General features: G+C 40.4%; 1 protein-coding gene across 2 annotated transcripts in view; it reads left to right on the top strand.

Moving 5' to 3' along the window:
• The window catches only part of ANTXR2 (ANTXR cell adhesion molecule 2), a 176799-nt gene that overhangs the window by 43190 nt on the left and 115077 nt on the right, over positions 1-18532 (top strand). For both annotated transcript variants that reach the window (XM_034770867.1, XM_034770866.1), the window contains exon 10: positions 3799-3868. In XM_034770867.1, coding sequence (XP_034626758.1) covers positions 3799-3868 — 70 coding nt within the window. The remainder of the gene's footprint in view (positions 1-3798; positions 3869-18532) is intronic.

The following is an 18532-nucleotide window of genomic DNA, read 5'->3' as shown; positions in this document are numbered from 1 at the left end:
CTATAACTATTTTGATTATAACCAAAAAAAAATAAATCACACTCAACTGAAATAATGATGCTGGTAAAATTTTTAAGTGTAGACCAGGCCTAAGAAAAGCAAAAAGAGAGAGAGAAAAAAGGGTTTTGCAAAATGTATTAGTGCATACAAGTTTTAACTGAGTGTACATCAGGATAGGCCTACATGGGTTACATAATAATTATTTCACTTTTGATGGTAAGACGTAATGTAGCATTGTAGTGCAAATATTATGCACACATGAAAGTACATAATAAGATTAACAGAATGGTATGAAAATTATTTTAACATTGCAATAATTTGTGTAAAAATAATTGACATAAGTGACCTGCTGGAGCCCTTCTGTGAAATTCCCAATAATTATAGCAAATAATTAGATCGGTGCATGAAAGTTCTGCGTAGTAATTTGAAAAATGAACTCCACACAGCCATAGGGTGTGGATAGCTGTGGCTTATTGCGCTAGTTTCACCTCTAGGATTCCTGTATAAATAGGTGATTGCAAATAAAAACACCTTTCTGTGTACCCTTTTCAGTTCCAAGGGAACAGTTTTCTACATTATATTTTTTGCTTTTATTAATATTTGTAATTGGCCAGATCCTACAGTGTTTAGTTCTTACTCAGGCAAAACTCCAGTTGACTTCAGTGGGCGTAATGCCTGAGTGAAGGACTGCAGGAGCTGATCCATGGTCAGAAAAGCTCTTAATGAGGGAGAGAGCAGATTTTATTCTACACAGCTCTTAGAAACTTCAGTTAAACAAATATTATAAGGGAAAGAGAATGTAAATTTTCAGGAAAACACTTAGGGCCTAATTCTTTGTTGCCCTTCATCGTGTGCGGTCACTTGCACCAGTGCAAAGGAAATGTAAAAGGCTTCTGTTTTGATTCAGTAATGTTTTACACCCACTTTGTACTGGTACAAATGACTACAAGTTGGACCCTCCTAGTAAACATCTGCTATTTTTGATGTTCGGGAACCAAAGTGAATAGCTAATGGATTTTGCATCTGAAGAAGTGTCTTTTTTACCCATGAAAGCTTATGCCCAAATAGATCTGTTAGTCTTTAAGGTGCCACCGGACTCCTTGTTGTTTTTGCGGATACAGACTAACACGGCTACCCCCTGATACTTGCCTTAAGAAGTAAATATCCTTAAAAATAAACCGTGATTGCAAAATGAGTGAAGAGTAGGCGTATAAAATAAAACACAAGGATTTTGAGTAGTTTCTAATTTATACAGTGCACTCACTTTTCCCCAGATTCCTATCTTACTGTACACAAATGTGGTTCCATCACATTTGTTCCACTCTTCAGGATATGAGGTCCTGATCACATGTGTTTGTTAAAGATCTCAGAACAATTTGTATGAGTAAATGTGCTAGCCCAGGTGGTCTGCCTAAAGTCAAATTGTGTAATTACATTCTGTCTATATAAATTGTCCTTCAATTTCCACTGAATGTGACATTCTGACTTCCTGTCATAAACTTGTGCTGATTTGCTCTGACTGTACAGTATAAATAAGTTGCTGTGATCTAGGTCAGAAGTGGCTACAATTCGGAGGAGGGTGGAGTAATTCTTGCACATGTGGCTACAGTATTCTGGTAAAACTCAATTATCCAGATGGCTTGGGGAACATTTGAAACATTCAGATCATTGTAGTTGCAGAGGAAGAAAATTGACTTTATTTATTCTTTATACACATTTCAGATTTGGGAGAAATATCTGAAGGTTTTGGAAATATGAGTACTTTGGATGTGAATATTGGCATCTACATGTAGACCAGCTGCCTAGTGGTTAGGACCCCGGTGTTCTATTCCTGTCTCTGTCACTGACTTGTTCTGTGACCACAGGCAATTCACCTAACCTCTCCATGTCTCTGTTTATCCATTTAAAATAGCAATAATATTGTAGACTTTCCTCCGTTTTAGCATGTATTACTAATAATGCTACTATCAACATGCAATGGCAGAAGTGCTACTGACGCATAACATCAGATGCTGTTAGTTTTTCTAGAATTATAGGCCAGTAACATTAGGCACTAGGGGCCTGATTCTGTGATGCACTGCACCTTGTTCGGTCATTTACACTAGTGCAAAGTGGATGCAAAACACTACTAAAGCAGAATGATAGTATTTTACACCAACTTTGCCTTGGTGTAAGTAACACCACCAGATACTGGAGTGGCTTGGTGGTGTGCTGCATGGTGCTGCCACGTTGCCAGGGGCAGGGTAGTTTTATATCAGAACACAAGCAGAAGAGAATGACAAAAACCTAACATGGGCTGAAGATGCTTTGAACATGAGCAGCAAGAAGAGGAGGAAGGCAGCCCTGTGAAGGGTACTGAGGCAGCCCTGTGAAGGGTACTGAGTGGGTTTCCTCCTCCCAGTAAACTCCCGCTACTCATACGCCTAATGAAAGGGGATGAGACTATACACTTGAGTGTTGATCAGGGTGAATAGTCGTGGTAGATTGAGCCCTGTTTGTGTGGCACACACACCGTCTTCCTACTTCGAGGTTGCCTGTAGGACTGCCCTTGGGGCAAACAACAATTTTGTAGGTTCGTTTGATTTTAGATGTTAGATTTGGCGGGTTTGTTTTCTAACATTTGTAGATAATTATTACCAAATGCTGAAAATAAGTGTAGTTGAAATACTACTACTACTGAACTATAAAATGTAACCTTAAGACAAAAGTGTATGGCCATGTGCTAAGCCCGCCTCCCCTTTGCAGCTAGCACCAGTTTCGGCATGAGCAGTTGGTGCAGAATGTACCACATCCAGATGTAATGTGCATCTCCCACGACCTAGCAACAACTTCCTCAACTATCTCTAAGCCATTTGCATATCTGGCTTTATTTATGTACAGGATGGAGTTGCCTCAGAGCTTACTCCCGCAGATAGGTGATTTCCTGATTGTGTGCTGAGTTGTGTCTTTAAGGCCCAGTCCCAGAACAGCCCAGCCCAGGGTGAGTTATGAGAGGGACTTTGCCTCCAGGTGTCAGACCTCCTCCCAGAGCCCTGTGGTACACATGATGGTAGAGCTCCTTTTGCCCTTTAGAGAGTAGCATAGGCCAGTGTGTACGGGGATGGGTGGGACAATGGCCTTCCTCTCTGACCCCTTCCACCTCTTTTGGGGTGTCTTGTACCCCAGGGGATGGGTGGAAGGACTGCAGTCATTTCCTGCTGCTGTGCAGGGGCTTCTTGTGTCCTCCCACCTTTCACACCTGCAGAGCGGCAGGGTAAAGCCTGACGCTATGGTAGTTAACCTTGACCTATCGATAAAAATGCATGCTTTGTAAAGCAGCCATGCTTTGGAGAGAGCTTTGGGATCCTTCAGAATGAGAAATGCTACAGAATTGTAAGTTATTGTAATAATGGTCGTTGGCTATAATGGATAGAAATTAGCAGTACAGGCCTGCTTATAAGAACCTGCCCTTCATCTTCTAATTAGTAGTGAGTCTGTCAATATTATTAAAAACACTTTTCTCACTAAACTCCAGTTCAAGAAAGTGTCCTTATCCTGGACTGCACTAAAGCTCACACTTAACTTTAAGCAGTCAGTGGCACTTAAAGTTAAGCCTGGGCGTAAGTGGTGTCCTGTGGATTTAAACATAAGTGCTTTCCTCAATTGGGGCCTTAATAACTTACAAGTCAGGGCAGCTTTGAATCAAATCAATATCCAAAATTCATTGAAGAAAACTAGATTGCATCATATTCAGACATGTCAGCTTCCCATGTGACTATAGTGCAGTATGTTGAGCTCATGTGATGCTTTCTTTTTCAGACGAAAAACCTGTAACAGTGGAATCCACTTTTATGCTCTGTCCAGCACCCGTCCTACATAAAAGTGGCCAGTAAGTATTTGGTGAAAGCTTTGTTCTGTATCTTGTATATTCACGGATGCTGAATTTAATTGTGTGGGGTTTTGGCTAAAGGCAGTTCTATTTTTCTATCTTGTGTTATTTCCCTGGTGTATTTTCCAGCTTTGGAATGGGCTTTAAATAGTCATCTGCGTCCAAACTGATTTGGACGGTGCTTTAAAAATGAATATTCAGCTAGTTTATTAAACCCTGAAAAAGTCTGGCTTGTCATAAATGTTATGCAGATTAGCTACTCTTTAATAGGATATAAGATGCTTTCTTCTGGATAATCTTTGAGCTCATTGTTAAACCTCTTACATTATCAGTGACACTTACAAGCTATTATTAAAATTATGTGTCAGGATATGTACCACTGCTCAACATGTAATGATAAAAGGAGGCACTAATTTAACAACGGCAGCAGGCTTCTAACAACATCATGGCTAAACTAGCCTTATTCTAGATGTCACTGGCTGGATGTTATTTCTTCAGCCTTGAGATCTCCACCTCCCAAATTCAGAGATGCCCTAGGCTTTTAAGATCACTTTCACTTAAACTTAATTTCCTGTACTTAGGTTTCCTGTTTAATGCTACCATGCTCATCAGGAATCAGAACTGTGGAGATTATAATTAGCTGTCAGGTCTTTACACTGTAAGAGGGGGAAGACTCTCAGACCATTAACCCTTGGAGGAGAACAACTCCTACCGTAGGAAAGAGGAGTTTGCGATGAGCTTTCTGTTACTAAGCCAGTACTCAGCACGGTAGTTTACTGCTTAGGAGGCTTCACTGGCACTGAAGCATGTGCTTAAAATGTTTCCCTGAATCAGGATGTGTAAGGTGCTGGCTTATCTGCAACCCATGAAGGATCCAGTGTCACACCCAGAGGCTCTTTCTAGGCTCGGTTTTACTTTGCAAACGCAAAAACACCCTGGGTTACAGCTCTCAGGGGATTTTCCCTTTTGCCTTTCCCAGTCTCTCCTGTTTCAGGACCTTTGTAGGATTCTTCTGTGCTCTTTTAACGGAGCACTGCCTGCCAGAGCTTTCTCCTTTTTTCCTGCATTACTCCAGCTTCCCACTGCCTCCCCTCCCACGGGACTTTGGCAGCCTCTCCCAGGGAACTTCTGCCGTTCCTGCATCTGGCAGCTCTCCCCTGCTTACTGATAGCCTGGCTCCTTTTAGCCCCAGGTACTGCCCTTCCCTACTAATAACTGACCATTGGATACACATCTGTTTTGTGTATTGAATGGTGGTTTGGAGGAGAAAAGTTGCAAATGAATAGACTAAAATACTTTCAGGGGATGAACTGCAGTGGAGGGGTGAGAGGGAGCTTGCATTATTTTATAATGATGGAGAAATGTCGAGAATTAGGTTTTGCGGAGAGGGGATGAGTTTGTAATCCAGTTATTATGAAGTCCTGATAATAAAATTTGCTTTTTCATAACTGTATGTGATGTTGATTTGTCGTAACCGAGATGTCAGTTTGTTAGAGCTGTTCTGCTTGGATATGACTCCAGTGTAATTCCCATTGATTTCAGTGGAGTTTTTTGCTGGCGTATCACTGGTGTAATGCGGCAGCCAATAAGGCCCTGAATCTGCAGCCATAGCAGATCTCATCAAATTTTGATCTCAGCTAAGATGAATTGACACCACGCAGAGCTATGAGAGAACCAATTTTATCACCAGGAAGGCATAAATTAATCGGGTTGAAAAATTTATCCCCTCCTCACCAGGCATGCGTTAACTAGCTTAAAACTGGAGTAATGCACTGGTAACTCAGGCCCACAATGTGGCCTAAACACAGGAAATTCTGAACTTGTACCTAATCACCACCGTATCTAGTACTAGCCTGACACTATGCCAGTTGAACATGAAATGCACAGTGTAAAGTATTTGAACATGCTGTAATTTTGTTGTTCAGGGAAGGGCTTGTTGGGCTGTGAAGTGTCACATGCCATATTGTAATTGCAAGGCAAACAAAGTACCTAACTGCAGGGCAGTTCTTTCCAGCAGCGTTCAGAGGAAATACAAGCTGTAGATTAAAATATGTACAGATTCTATGTAGCACCACTTTGGAAAAGTTATCCAGCTATAACATGTACATCCAAAACACTGCATGGAAGAAAAAGTCACAGGTTTTGGCCTAAAGATAAGCAGTACACGGCAAGTCAGAAGACTGACAGCTATGAAAGAAATGTACATATTTGAACTCTTGACTTTCCATTGGCACAGCTCAGACTGTTGCTGGATACCTCCCAGTAATTCCTTATGTAGTGGATCTAATATTACTTCCTAATGTAGCAGCAGTCTGCGTGCTCTCTTCTGGAGTTCTTTTTAATGGAATTAGAAACGTTATATAGATTAAGTACAACAAAATATCAGACTAAGTTCATTTTGCAATTTAACTTGCCTTGAGTTGTTTCCTATGTGGATGGGGGGAATACAGTCATTTCCCCTTCATTTTTGCTATTTGGTACTTACACAATTCTTAATTTTTGTAGGCCGATGAATTAAAAACTTTTATAAGTATGGGAACATCTATATGGAGCTTGAGAGCCGCAAAGAATTCTTAAAATAAATCCATTTGGTTGGCAAACCACTGGTTTTATTGGATTAATGCCAGAACATATTTTAGTTCTCTCTATATCTGGCTGCTGGGTGTAGTTTGTTAGATACCCACAAAATACTGCCTGTAGATTTATAGTGTGGCGTTTCTTACAAAGTGGTATGTTTTTAGATAGCAGCATGAAGCAGGCCGATGTGGCAGTGTGAGCTGATGTGGCAGTGTAGTGATACAACTTACTGCATACAGAATACCTGTTCGTCACAGTATTGATGGTATGCAAAATGATGTTTGTACCCAGACTAACTTTTTTTGGTGGGCTAAAAGGAGCTGTGACTTGGGATTTTTATATCTGTAAATACGAAGCACTGTGTTATGCGTAACTAAGAGCTCAGGATGAAATTCACATCTGTGCAGAAGGCATGAGGCCTCCGCACCACTTAAGCCACCATGAAAACAGCTACATTGGGACTTCAATTCAGTGGGGGTGAAATTCATCGCTGAGCAGAGGAGGTCAGCAGACTAGCGATGAGTTTTACCTGAGTGTTTCTATTTGATGATTCTTGTTTCTTTTTAATTTAAAGGTGAGTTGAGTTGAAACCAAAAACTGATCAATAACTCAGAGCAGTTACAGACTCTGCATTTAGGGCCAAGCTCATCCCTGGTGTAAACTAGTGGCGTTGAACCATTCATTCCAGATTCACCAAATGGGCACAAGGAGGTGTAAATTGCCATTTGCCCTACATTTTCTTCTGCCCATAAGGGACAGTTTTAATTCCTGTTGAGGGATCCATAGGAGCCCATCTGGTGGCGTGCACTGAACCCCATCTGTCCTGACCATGCTTCCTTCCCAGCCACTGTTATCCATGTTTTGCACTGTGCTGGTCCCTAGTGAGCCTCCTGGTGGGGATGGAGGTTGCATTGTGACACAGATAAATGTAATGTGGATAAATGTAAAGTAATGCACATTGGAAAAAATAACCCCAACTATACATACACTATGATGGGGGCTAATTTAGCTACAACAAGTCAGGAAAAAGATCTTGGAGTCATCGTGGATAGTTCTCTGAAGATGTCCGCGCAGTGTGCCAAGGCGGTCAAAAAAGCAAACAGGATGTTAGGGATCATTAAAAAGGGGATAGAGAACAAGACTGAGAATATATTGTTGCCCTTATATAAATCGATGGTACGCCCACATCTCGAATACTGCGTACAGATGTGGTCTCCTTATCTAAACAAAGATATACTGGCACTAGAAAAGGTTCAGAAAAGGTGGTTAAGTCCATTAATGGCTATTAGCCAGGATGGGTAAGGAATGGTGTCCCTAGCCTCTGTTTGTCAGAGGATGGAGATGGATGGCAGGAGAGAGATCACTTGATCATTGCCTGTTGGTCCACTCCCTCTGGGGCACCTGGCATTGGCCACTATCGGTAGACAGGATACTGGGCTAGATGGACCTTTGGTCTTACCCGGTATGGCTGTTCTTATGTACTTATGTTCTAACCTTCCCTTTCCCCCAGCAGATTTGGGGCTCGCAGGGACCTGTGCCTGGTTTTATATCAGCTGATGCTAATATAAACCCTGGCTGCTTCTGCCCAAATGTCTGACCCTTAGAGTTTTTAAAAAAATGATACCCAATTACATTTTTAAATAAAATATTTGAAAACCATCTCCTCTTCTTTTTACCTGCCACAGCCTGCACTTAATTTTCCATGATTCTCCTTCTGTAGCTGCAGGATATCATAAGCAGCTAAAGCAGAGCAGAGATTTCCCCTTCCTTCCTTCCTTCCTTGCTGCAGATATTTCTGATGTCATCAATCCTTGCAGAGAAAACCCAGAGCCTTTGACTCAGCTTTTCGTAGCTTGTACAGGAGGAACAGATGTCTGTATTAAAATAAATGATTGTTATTAATATCTCTTTTTATTTCTACTCCTTTAATAGGCAGTTTTTCAAATGCAGGCTTTGAAATGATATTTGTAGTTGTATCCAGCACAAACAAAGGGTTCCCATCCTTTTAAGTCAGTGGCACAATTCCCTTTGACTTCAATGGGACCAGAATCAAGACCATATTTTTCTACCTTTTTAGCATCTTAAACCGATTTGGAATTCATCTCAACTCAGTTTCCGCATTTCAGCTGATGTGTAGGCAGAGTAGATGGCAATAATAAGATCAAATAACTTTGAAATTGAAGCAGTGCTCTCACTCAGTACAGTATTTGATTGAAATTAAACAATCTGAGTAAATATCTACTGACATAAAAGTTCCATTTCCTGGTTTACATGAGTTATGTCTACTCTAGTTTCTCACTGAACGATTACAGTAATAGATTTTGGATGTGCAAGCTCTTCAGGCTAAAATCCTGCTTGGTTTACTCATGCAAGTATTGCTGTAAATAGGACAAACAGGATTTGGCCTGTGCAGCGAATCCCAGACTTTTGTTTAAATGGAAGTAATTGAGAGGTTGTGGAGTAAGCTTTGCAATCAAAATAGACTGGCAGAGAAGTACAGGGCTTCCCATAATGTAGCTGCAGCACCATTGGCGTGCTTCCAAAACGGATACTGTGCTTTACATATTCTGCATTTAAACTGACACAGCGTGTTTGTACTTAGCTCATTCCATAATGTGAAATAAGAATTTAGGTCTCAGTTCAGCAAGGTATTTAAGCGTATGCCTAACTTTAAACACATTGAATAGTTCTGTTGAAGGCATGGTGTTGCTCACATATTTAAAATTGGTTATGTGTTTAAGTACCTTGCTGAATAGCTAGTAAGCGTGTGTGTGTGTGTGTGTGTGGGTAATAGTGACAAAAATAAAAGAAGGGATCTCTGAAAGGCCTGATCTTATTTAATAATTTTATTAATGATCTTGAAGTGAGGCTTATTAATGTAATTTTCAAATAACTCTAAACAGGAAGGTTTTGTATATGAAGACAGAAAAATGTTACAGTGGCATTTAAAGACTTTAGAAACAGTAGCAAAAATAAGAAAATCAAATTCAATTTGGGAAAATGCAAGCTAATGTGTCTGGGATGAGAGCAAGCAAAATACAGATGTTCAGATGGTGGGAGAAACCTAAAAAAGCAGCAATATTGAAGAGACTTAGAGTGATGGAAGATGGCAAATTATATCTGAAATTACCTGGCAGCCCAAAAGGTCAATGCCATTTTGAGTTGCAGGCCCAGAGGCGCATCAGATTATGGAGAGGTGAAATGATAATTCCTTTTTATACAGTCTACATCTGGAGATGTTGCATTCAGTTGTGGGAACTTCATTATGAGAAAGCTACTGACAAACTAGACCGATTTCAGGGACGAGGAAAGGGATTGACCTGTGAAGAAAGGGGATGTACCTAGGAGTAATGGGCCAAAATTAAGAAAGGAGAGGTTTATGATGAATATCAGGATAATCTTGCTGGCAGCCAGAGTTATCAGACTGGCATTGGCTAAGGGAACTGGTGGAAGCTGCATTACTTGGGACAAACCACTGGTAAATGTACAGAAGGGAACAAACTTGAGTTTTCAGGGAGATACGTTGGCAGAGGTACTAGGTGTTTTCCATCTTTAAATTATTTGGGCCAGATTCTGCCACACCCTTCCATTGCGTTTCCTTTACTTGGCATATTCCCATTGATTTCAGTGGGATTTCTTGTGCGGCGTTAAGTACTGTTCAGCATAAGTAAAAGTAGCAGAATCTGTTTGCTTTTATGAACAAAGCAGAGCACCCAAATGAATAGATAAATTCAGACGTAGACCGGTTTGTCCGAGTGCAGGGGCAGCCTTAGTACTCTTGCTCCCTGGAGCTTACGGAGACCTAGTTGCAGTAACATGCTCTGACTGTGCTGTAGGCTGTGGTTATAATGACCTGACTTGTTCCATCTTCAAGTGGTGTTGGCTTCATTTTTAGGGTCTATCGCTTACTATGTCCTGAACAAAATGAATTGCTATAGTGGTCTAAGACAAAGGGAAAGGAAAATCCAAGTAAAGTGGTGTTGTTTTGGTGGGCTAGGAAGATAAAAGTTCTACTGTATGGATCCCCCAGATTCTACTTCAGTTCCAGTTTTGGAACATCTTTCTTACATTTCAGGCTTTAGTTTGCAAAACATTTACACACAGAGGCATGTAGGAGAGGGAGGCTTTAAATTGTTACAGCTGATCAGTTTGTTTTTAACATATAGTGAACAGTTTGAAGATCCTGGGAAGGAGCACAAGATAGTATAGTTTTTTGGTAAATAATTTTAAAGGTATGTTGTACACACGTTACCCCAGTAATTAGCTAGGGAAAATGAAACAAATTAGCAAGTACGTCATGTAGAACACAGGAGGTCATTGAAATATTGCTTGGGCTCTTTTAAAAAACTTTTATAAGAGTGAATTGTCCCCAAAGGGTAACAAACGTAGTGGAAAATGATCTTGCATGCTGCTAAGATTGCATGAACCCACTAGTGCTGAGCACTTGGCTTGATATTTTTGAACTGCAAGTACCAATGCTGAACATGCTTTTAGTTGGATATTAACCAGACTCCCCAACAAGAGGAGCTTGTGTCATTGAAATCTTTGTTCTTCCTGTTGACAACAGCTGCTTCATTTGTTTTTCACTCACTTGTGAATGCTCGGGAAGCTCAGAAGGACCTATAAAACAAAAACAGCATTGTGCGGCCATAGGCTACCATTCCTCAGGTCCTTAATTTTAATGTTTCTCTCTTTTGGGCTGTCTCTCTTCTTTCCCTTGACCATTTCTTTGTAATTCAGTTATGTCTCAACCCTTTCATATAGAAAAATCACAGAAAAGAGTAAGGAAAAAAATCTGAGTTAAATAATACAGACAAAAATCCTGTATGTTAGTTATAGAGGATTTCATAACATAGCCTATTTAGGGCTTCGAAGTCTAATTTTTTTCCTATTCCCAGTGTACAATATCTTACAAATTTCTAAAACTGTTTTCTAGGATGAAAAACAAATATTCTACTGTCATTTTCCCTTGAGAAATCCAATTATTTCTCCTAATTTCTGTTGAATTTAGTAGAAAATAAGTCCTACATAGTTTTATTAGGTCCTTGCTGGTTAAGGACCATCTTGCTTTTCCTTTTTGCAGGTTCGTCCCTTTCTCTTGATCCTTGTTATTCTCCTTTATTTAAACAGTTTATCCTCAAACCTGGACCGACTCACTTATTTTCTTTTCTGTTTTTTGGTGGCATGTGACAACACAGACAGGCATATATATTTTCTCACCCTGTGGTCTGTAGTGAAAGTTTGTGGGAACGTGCTACTTGCATCCCTGAAACACAGATTTAAGAAAGAATTAACTGCTCTCAGCAAAAGGTTTACTGGCTTTTTGCTCTGAGTCACATATGTATAAAGCCTTTCATTTCTTGCTTTTATTTTGTTTAAAATTTCTCTGAAATTTATTAGTGTTTATTACAAAAATTAAAAAATAACTTCACAGTTTGGGGACAGGAGACCAGAACAAAAACCAACAAATAGAGAAAAATTAAAAATATTGAAAGTAAAAGCAGTTTGAGCCTTTATTTTATATTTTCTTTTAAAATTAGTTTACTGTTACGCTTGATATAAGGGGCTTCAGTATAAATTCCAAAAGATAATAAAGTATCTGACTTTGCTGCACCCAACAAGAAAGTGAGAACTGTGTTTTTCTCCGACAGTACTGTAGACTCACAGCAGTTTTTTTCAAATTGTCTCTTCTAAGGCTGGGTCTACACTACCCGCCTGAATCGGTGGGTAGAAATCGACCTCTCGGGGATCGATTTATGGGAGGCAACAATCGATCCCCGAATCGACGCTCTTACTCCACCAGCGGAGGTGGGAGTAAGCGCCGTCGACGGGAAGCTGCAGAGGTCGATTTTGCCGCCGTCCCTACAGCGGGGTAAGTGGGCTGCGATACTTCGAATTCAGCTACGCTATTTGTGTAGCTGAATTTGCGTATCTTAAATCGACCCCCCCTGTAGTGTAGATGTAGCCTAAGGCTCTCTCTCCTGCAGTCCTAAAAAATAGTCTCTCCACATCAGCCAGGCGGGACACTGAAGATGCAGGAAGCAGCACAGTTCATAAACACATCTACCTAATGTGCTTTCGTGGTCCAAAACTTGGGTGAAAACTGGGTTAAAAACAATTAAGGATAGCTTTTGTAAAACATGGGAATGTTCTCGTAAAAATCGGTAAAAACTGAAAACGAAGGGCCTTGCCTATCTAGCACTTTAAAAAAATGCAAATTTAGTAATTATGGAAGGAGCCAAATTAATAAACCAAGTTATTCATGTTGTTATTTTGTATTGACTGAACGTCTAGAGACCTCAACTTAGTTGATTATCACTACAAAAGTTTTTTTTTTTTTTCTCCAGCTGATAATAGCTCATCTTAATGAATTAGTCTCTTGCAGTGGGTATGGTAACTTCCACCTTTTCATGTTCTCTGTATGTATATATATATTTTCTTACTATATGTTCCATTCTATTCATCTGATGAAGTGGGCTGTAGCCCACGAAAGCTTATGCTCAAATAAATTTGTTAGTCTCTAAGGTGCCACAAGTACTCCTATTTAAAATGAATTTATTTATTGCCATCTACAATACCTGTCTGCTACACTGAGCACCTTTGGCATTTATTTAAAGAAACAATGCAAGAAAAGCAAAACCAGCAGAAAAACTCCAGCAAGATTCCACCCCAAACCCACTCCAGTAACTGGGGCTGTCTCCACCAAACCTCTGTGCCCAGTAAATGAGCATTACGTAAGTGGAAGCATACAACTCTCACCCCACCATTGCTTTACACTTCCCTTTCTTTGTATAGTTCCTTGAAGCCTATCAGTGAAAAGTGTCAGGTAAAAAGCTGAGTGTTGGTATTTTGAGCCCTGCTTTCTGATTTTGAAATCTAGTTTCTGGGGTTGGCATGCAGCACCAGATTTAAGAGAAAGAGTAGGTTAACGTGTGCTGCAAAGCCAGACACGGCTGAGATGTATGCATTGAGGTACTTGATACTGTGATGGCTCCAATCTGGTTTACAGACAACTGTCCTCATTGTCCGGCTATGCTGGAAGAAGGACAGGAGACTGGATGTGGTTTAATTACGCTGCACTTTGTTCCTAAATGTCTGGGCAGATAAAACTGTACAGTGGAGATAATTCCATAATCATTTGCCTATACCCGGGGGGCTGCTGGCAGCCCTTGCCTTATTCATCCTGGTCCCCAGCGTACCCACTGCTGGGACCTCGCCAATCCTCCCTTTGAATGAGAGTTAAGGGGGGACTATAAAAAGAGGGGGAGATTGCTCATAGGGGGACACCCTCCCACCCATGCCGTTTTTGGTCCTTTAAAGAATCCTGCCTTTAAATCCTTTCCCAGTCCATTCTGTCTGATCACCGTATCCATTCCCGATGGAGTACCTGCACTGGATAGCTACCCCAAGCTTACCTAATGAGTTGCGATATCATAACCTAACTCCCCATTATACCCCCAACCCACTGCGGGGAAGGTGAAAAACCCCCACCTCACATTGGCCCATCTGGTGGTGAGGGGAAAAACTTCTTTCTCAGCCTCCTGAGGAAGGAGCAACTAGTATAATGGCCACAACTGTTCATGATGAAACCTGGTATTTCAATTATTTCCGTGGTGGGGAGGGGTGGGTACTGTTCAGCTTGGTCCAGGTGAACAAAAGCAGGTTTTTGCTGCACTGATGTGGGCATAAATAGCCCCTTTCTCTCCCTGTCACTTGGGAGGGACACCTAGGTCAGTGTCCCCATGCTGACCTGGTATGGAGCTGCTTCCATGTAGCAGGTAGCTCTCTGGTTTCCTCCTCCTTAAAGGGGACCACACCTTTTCTGACAACCCAGACAAAAGGGTGCCGCCTGCTTAATGTGCGGTGAGGTCATTCGCTGTCAGCTGAAAGGTGTTCCATCAGATAGCTGGCAGGGATAGTTGCTGCTGAAGGATACTGGCTTCCCTTTTCCATCCCCTTGGACTCTTCTTGGAAATGAAGCATGTCATATCTGTGCCCCATTCCTGCTTTCAGTGACACTAGTCTGGGAGCCAGAATTTTAAAATTGCTTCTGAATTTAATCTCCTGCATAACAACAGCATGTTACATTGGCCAGTCACATTTGTGGTAAGTTCATTACGCAGGCAGACTGCCATAGCAGTGCTTGTATCTTCTGGGATATGTATAATATATGCTGAACCAGAGCAATCATCCTTTCTAAAGTTTCTGACTTGGCTCTGCTAAGTAAAACTTTACCTCCCAATTACTTCAGATTACTCGAGTAGTAGACACTTTTTAACAGTTACCTGTAGATGTAAACCTTCCCTTTCTTCCTCCACATATTAGTGTATTATTTAAAGTGTAGTTGTAGCCATGTTGGTCCCAGGATATTATAGAGCCGAGGTGCGTGAGGTAATACCTTTTACTGGACCAACATCTCTTGGTGAAGGAGAGAAGGTTTGAAGCTCACACAGAGTTCTTTCTCAGGTCTGGGACAGGTACTTGTCTCTGTATTATTTAAAGCATTCGAGAGACAGCTTCTTTTGTGTCCTTAAAAAATCACCTGGTGTATTGCTGTTTTCATGGGATGTTAACATATGGCAACCATTTTATATGTGTAAGTATTCAGTATATCACTGTCACTTCATTGTCTGGTGGTTTTGCTTTGTTTTCCTTTTTTTTTTTTCCACCCGTGTGGGTGTTAAGACCTCCTATGAAAACTGATTAAAGTTTAAAAAAAAAAAAAGTCCTGCCGCGTAAGGTGACTGATGTTTAATATGTTTGCCTAATTAACTTTTGGCTAAGGATTCTAACCCATTAAATAGCTAGTTAGTATATGTTTCAAATAAACACATCTGGTCCTGCAATGAGTGAAGGTTCTGCCTGTGTGTGGGTGACAGATGTGGCGGTCGTTTCCCCAGTTCTCTCTTTTAAATAATTAACACCACACTGGTGAAGTAGCCCTAGACAGACAGCCTCGAAGCCAGCTGTTTAGTCTCAGAGCTGTATCTATGGACATGTGCCTCATCTCATTAGTCTGCTCTGTCTGTTGCGTTCCCTCTTCGTTGGCATTTCAACAAACATGTTTAGTCCTAAGAAACATTTTAAAAAAAACAACAACTTTGGATGCTTGGATTTTGGTCTGAAAGGCAGCAGGGAAGGAGGGAATATATATCAGGCCACCCATGGGGCAGATAGGCCTGGACACTCAAGCTTTGGAGATTGTTTGGCATCTCCAAACAAAGGGCATTTGAACTAGTCCCGCCCAGATGTTTCATTATTTGAAGTTGCTGAGATGGGTTTGGAAACAACCTTCTTTGAAAGACACAATGTCTTGTGTTAGTGTATTTCTTTGTTTGATATATGACTTCACAGCCTGGAACAGCTGGAAATTCTTATCAATTGCAGCAAAGAGAAAAACTAACATTATCTGTATACATACGGGATTGGACTTCCCGGTCAAATGTTCTTTGATTTTTCATATGTTCATGTTGGTTGTTTTAAAGTTCTTTTTCAGTAAAGGGTGGGAGGAAAAAGGGTCACTTGCTGGTTTGAATTTATGTATATATTTTGGAACAGGCTAATTTGCACAAAAATAACTTCTTAAAATGAGATTTAAATTCATGTTATCCAAAGGGCATGGTAAGATTTATTCTTACTTTCAGAGGTCCATGAACCCTGATCATTGCATGGCCATACCATAATGGTTAACATGCAGCTGTCATTTGTTCTAGTGATATGGGCTCAGTCTGTGACCTCTGTTTTGTAAGACATCAACAATAGCACAGCTGCCCCTGCATAGTTGAGATCTCAAACCTGCAATTTGGCAAGAAGAACAGAACAAATTGGATAAATATATATAAACCCATTGAGAAAGAAGGAAAAACAGAACAGAATGAACCAGTGCATTATTCTACAACTTGTTTGATAGGGATCATTTATGTAGGCATATGGTATAGTTAAATGTGCTTTCAAAAACATTGGCCCGATTCTTCACGCAAATATGTAATAAATATCTAAATAAAAAGAGAGCTGATACAGTATCAGTAGTTCTCTTGAAGGAAGTAATAAGTTAAGGCAACGATCACACCCAACTTGATACCCATTTCCAAGCTTTAGTAGCCAATTGTTATTGCAATGCTAGACCACAACCACCTTAAAACAATCGTTAACCTACACACTTTTTCAATTCAACCATACTGTCACTTTAACGCATACATTAAAGAACTGAAAATCACACAGCAATGCACATCCTCAATTTTAACCTTCTAACACTACATTATTTAGTAACTTAATGACAATTGTAAGTTAAAATTAGTCTTCAGATTTCAGCATTCCAGATGGAGAGCGAATTCAAAGCAGATTACATACTCAACCTTTTTTAGCTTATTAAAAAAGCACTAATATATATTTAAATTGTGATACTTAAGATATCAAATCAGCTAATCATTGCACAGTGCCTCACAAAACTATACAAGAATACTATTCAAATTTTATATATATATATATATATATATAAAAATAACATTTCTATATGCATTTGCTAAACACATTAGATAATTATGCATCAAATTCTAGCGCTGCACCAGTTAACACTCGCAGAGCATTTGACCCTGTGCATTTAAGAGGCTGGAGTTAAATGTTGTGTGTGTGGTTTTTTTTTTTTTTATTACATGTAACATATAAACAAGAAGTCTGAGGATGTGAGGCTGGAGATAATTAGTGTTCTTTAGTGGGCTTATTTCTGGAGTGACCATTTTAAATGACAATATTCTGAATACCCCCCAATTTTTTGCCTTGTTGCAAAAATTAGAATTATGAAGAGCACACGTCAAATATGAAAGATGAACCTCAAGGAAGTTGGATGGAATGTGTTGTTTTGGTTCAAGGACCTTTTTGAGTCCTATAGGAACAAATAACTGAGTGCTTCCTGGGAAGTGCTGAGCATGAACTCCTACTTTCTGCTTTGCTGGATTAGTAGTGGTCATGTACCCTCAGTGCTTTTTACTTTCTGAGTCCACTTTTGCCCACAGAACAAAACCCCCCTCCCCGAGCCACATAGTTCATGCAGGTATGAACAATCATCTCCAAAAGGGAACATGAAAATTTCTCATATTAAGAAAAAACTCTTCTCTGTCATTGACAGTCCAGCAGCTGGAGAAATTCCTCCTCCTACTAGAGGGGGGAGGGATAGCTCAGTGGTTTGAGCATTGGCCTGCTAAACCCAGTATTGTAAGTTCAATCCTTGAGGGGGCCACTTAAGGATCTGGGGCAAAATCAGTACTTGGTCCTGCTAGTGAAGGCAGGGGGCTGGATTCAATGACCTTTCAAGGTCCCTTCCAGTTCTAGGAGATAGGATTTCTTTATTTATTTAAGCTATGGTGCAGGTGCCGAATGCCTTGAGCACACCTGCAGCATATAACTTCAAAAACCCTTTTATTCTGGAATCGGTCATACTTGGCACATGACTTCGGTCACTAGGGCTTTAGCTGCTTTTTCTTTCAAAGGCTTGTACCATGAATGTTGAGGACAAAAATCTGGAAGAGGATGTTTGTGTCAGCAGGCACTCAAGTTGTGCAAACCTCCCCAAAAGCAATTTGGGAGATGAATTTGAGCTGGAAGCCAATGGGGAGTTTTTTCTGAGAGCTGCAGGATAGGACCTAATATCTATTATAAATATTAACTTCTGAAATATTTTTAAAAGGACATTTAGTTTGACAAGATTAGATTATAATGGGAAATATTCACAGATGGAAACATCTTCAGTGAATTGTATAGGCATGCTGGCTGTTAAGACACGTGGATCTTATGTTAAGATCACTAGTAATTTCTAATGCAGTCCTTCACTGTCCTCACTAGGGCACACAGTGTTCCCAATGCATTAGGAAAGACTGCATGAGCAGAACTAAGTGCTTAATATTATGCAGTGGCCATAGAATCCTGAGCTGAATTAATAGACTGATTTAACATAATAATGACCCTTTATAGCATGGCACTGCAATTTCCCATGATTCCATGAGATCAGAGCTATTGCATTGCTGTCCTCCAATTCCCTGTCTTAAACTCACAAGTGCTGCCAAGCGGCGAAGTGTTTAAGGACCTTTGAAC

Source organism: Trachemys scripta, chromosome 5, assembly GCF_013100865.1.
Source record: "Trachemys scripta elegans isolate TJP31775 chromosome 5, CAS_Tse_1.0, whole genome shotgun sequence".
Lineage (NCBI taxonomy): Eukaryota > Metazoa > Chordata > Testudines > Emydidae > Trachemys > Trachemys scripta.
The sequence above is the reverse complement of the archived record's forward strand: the minus strand, read 5'-3'. Positions and strand labels throughout refer to the sequence as shown.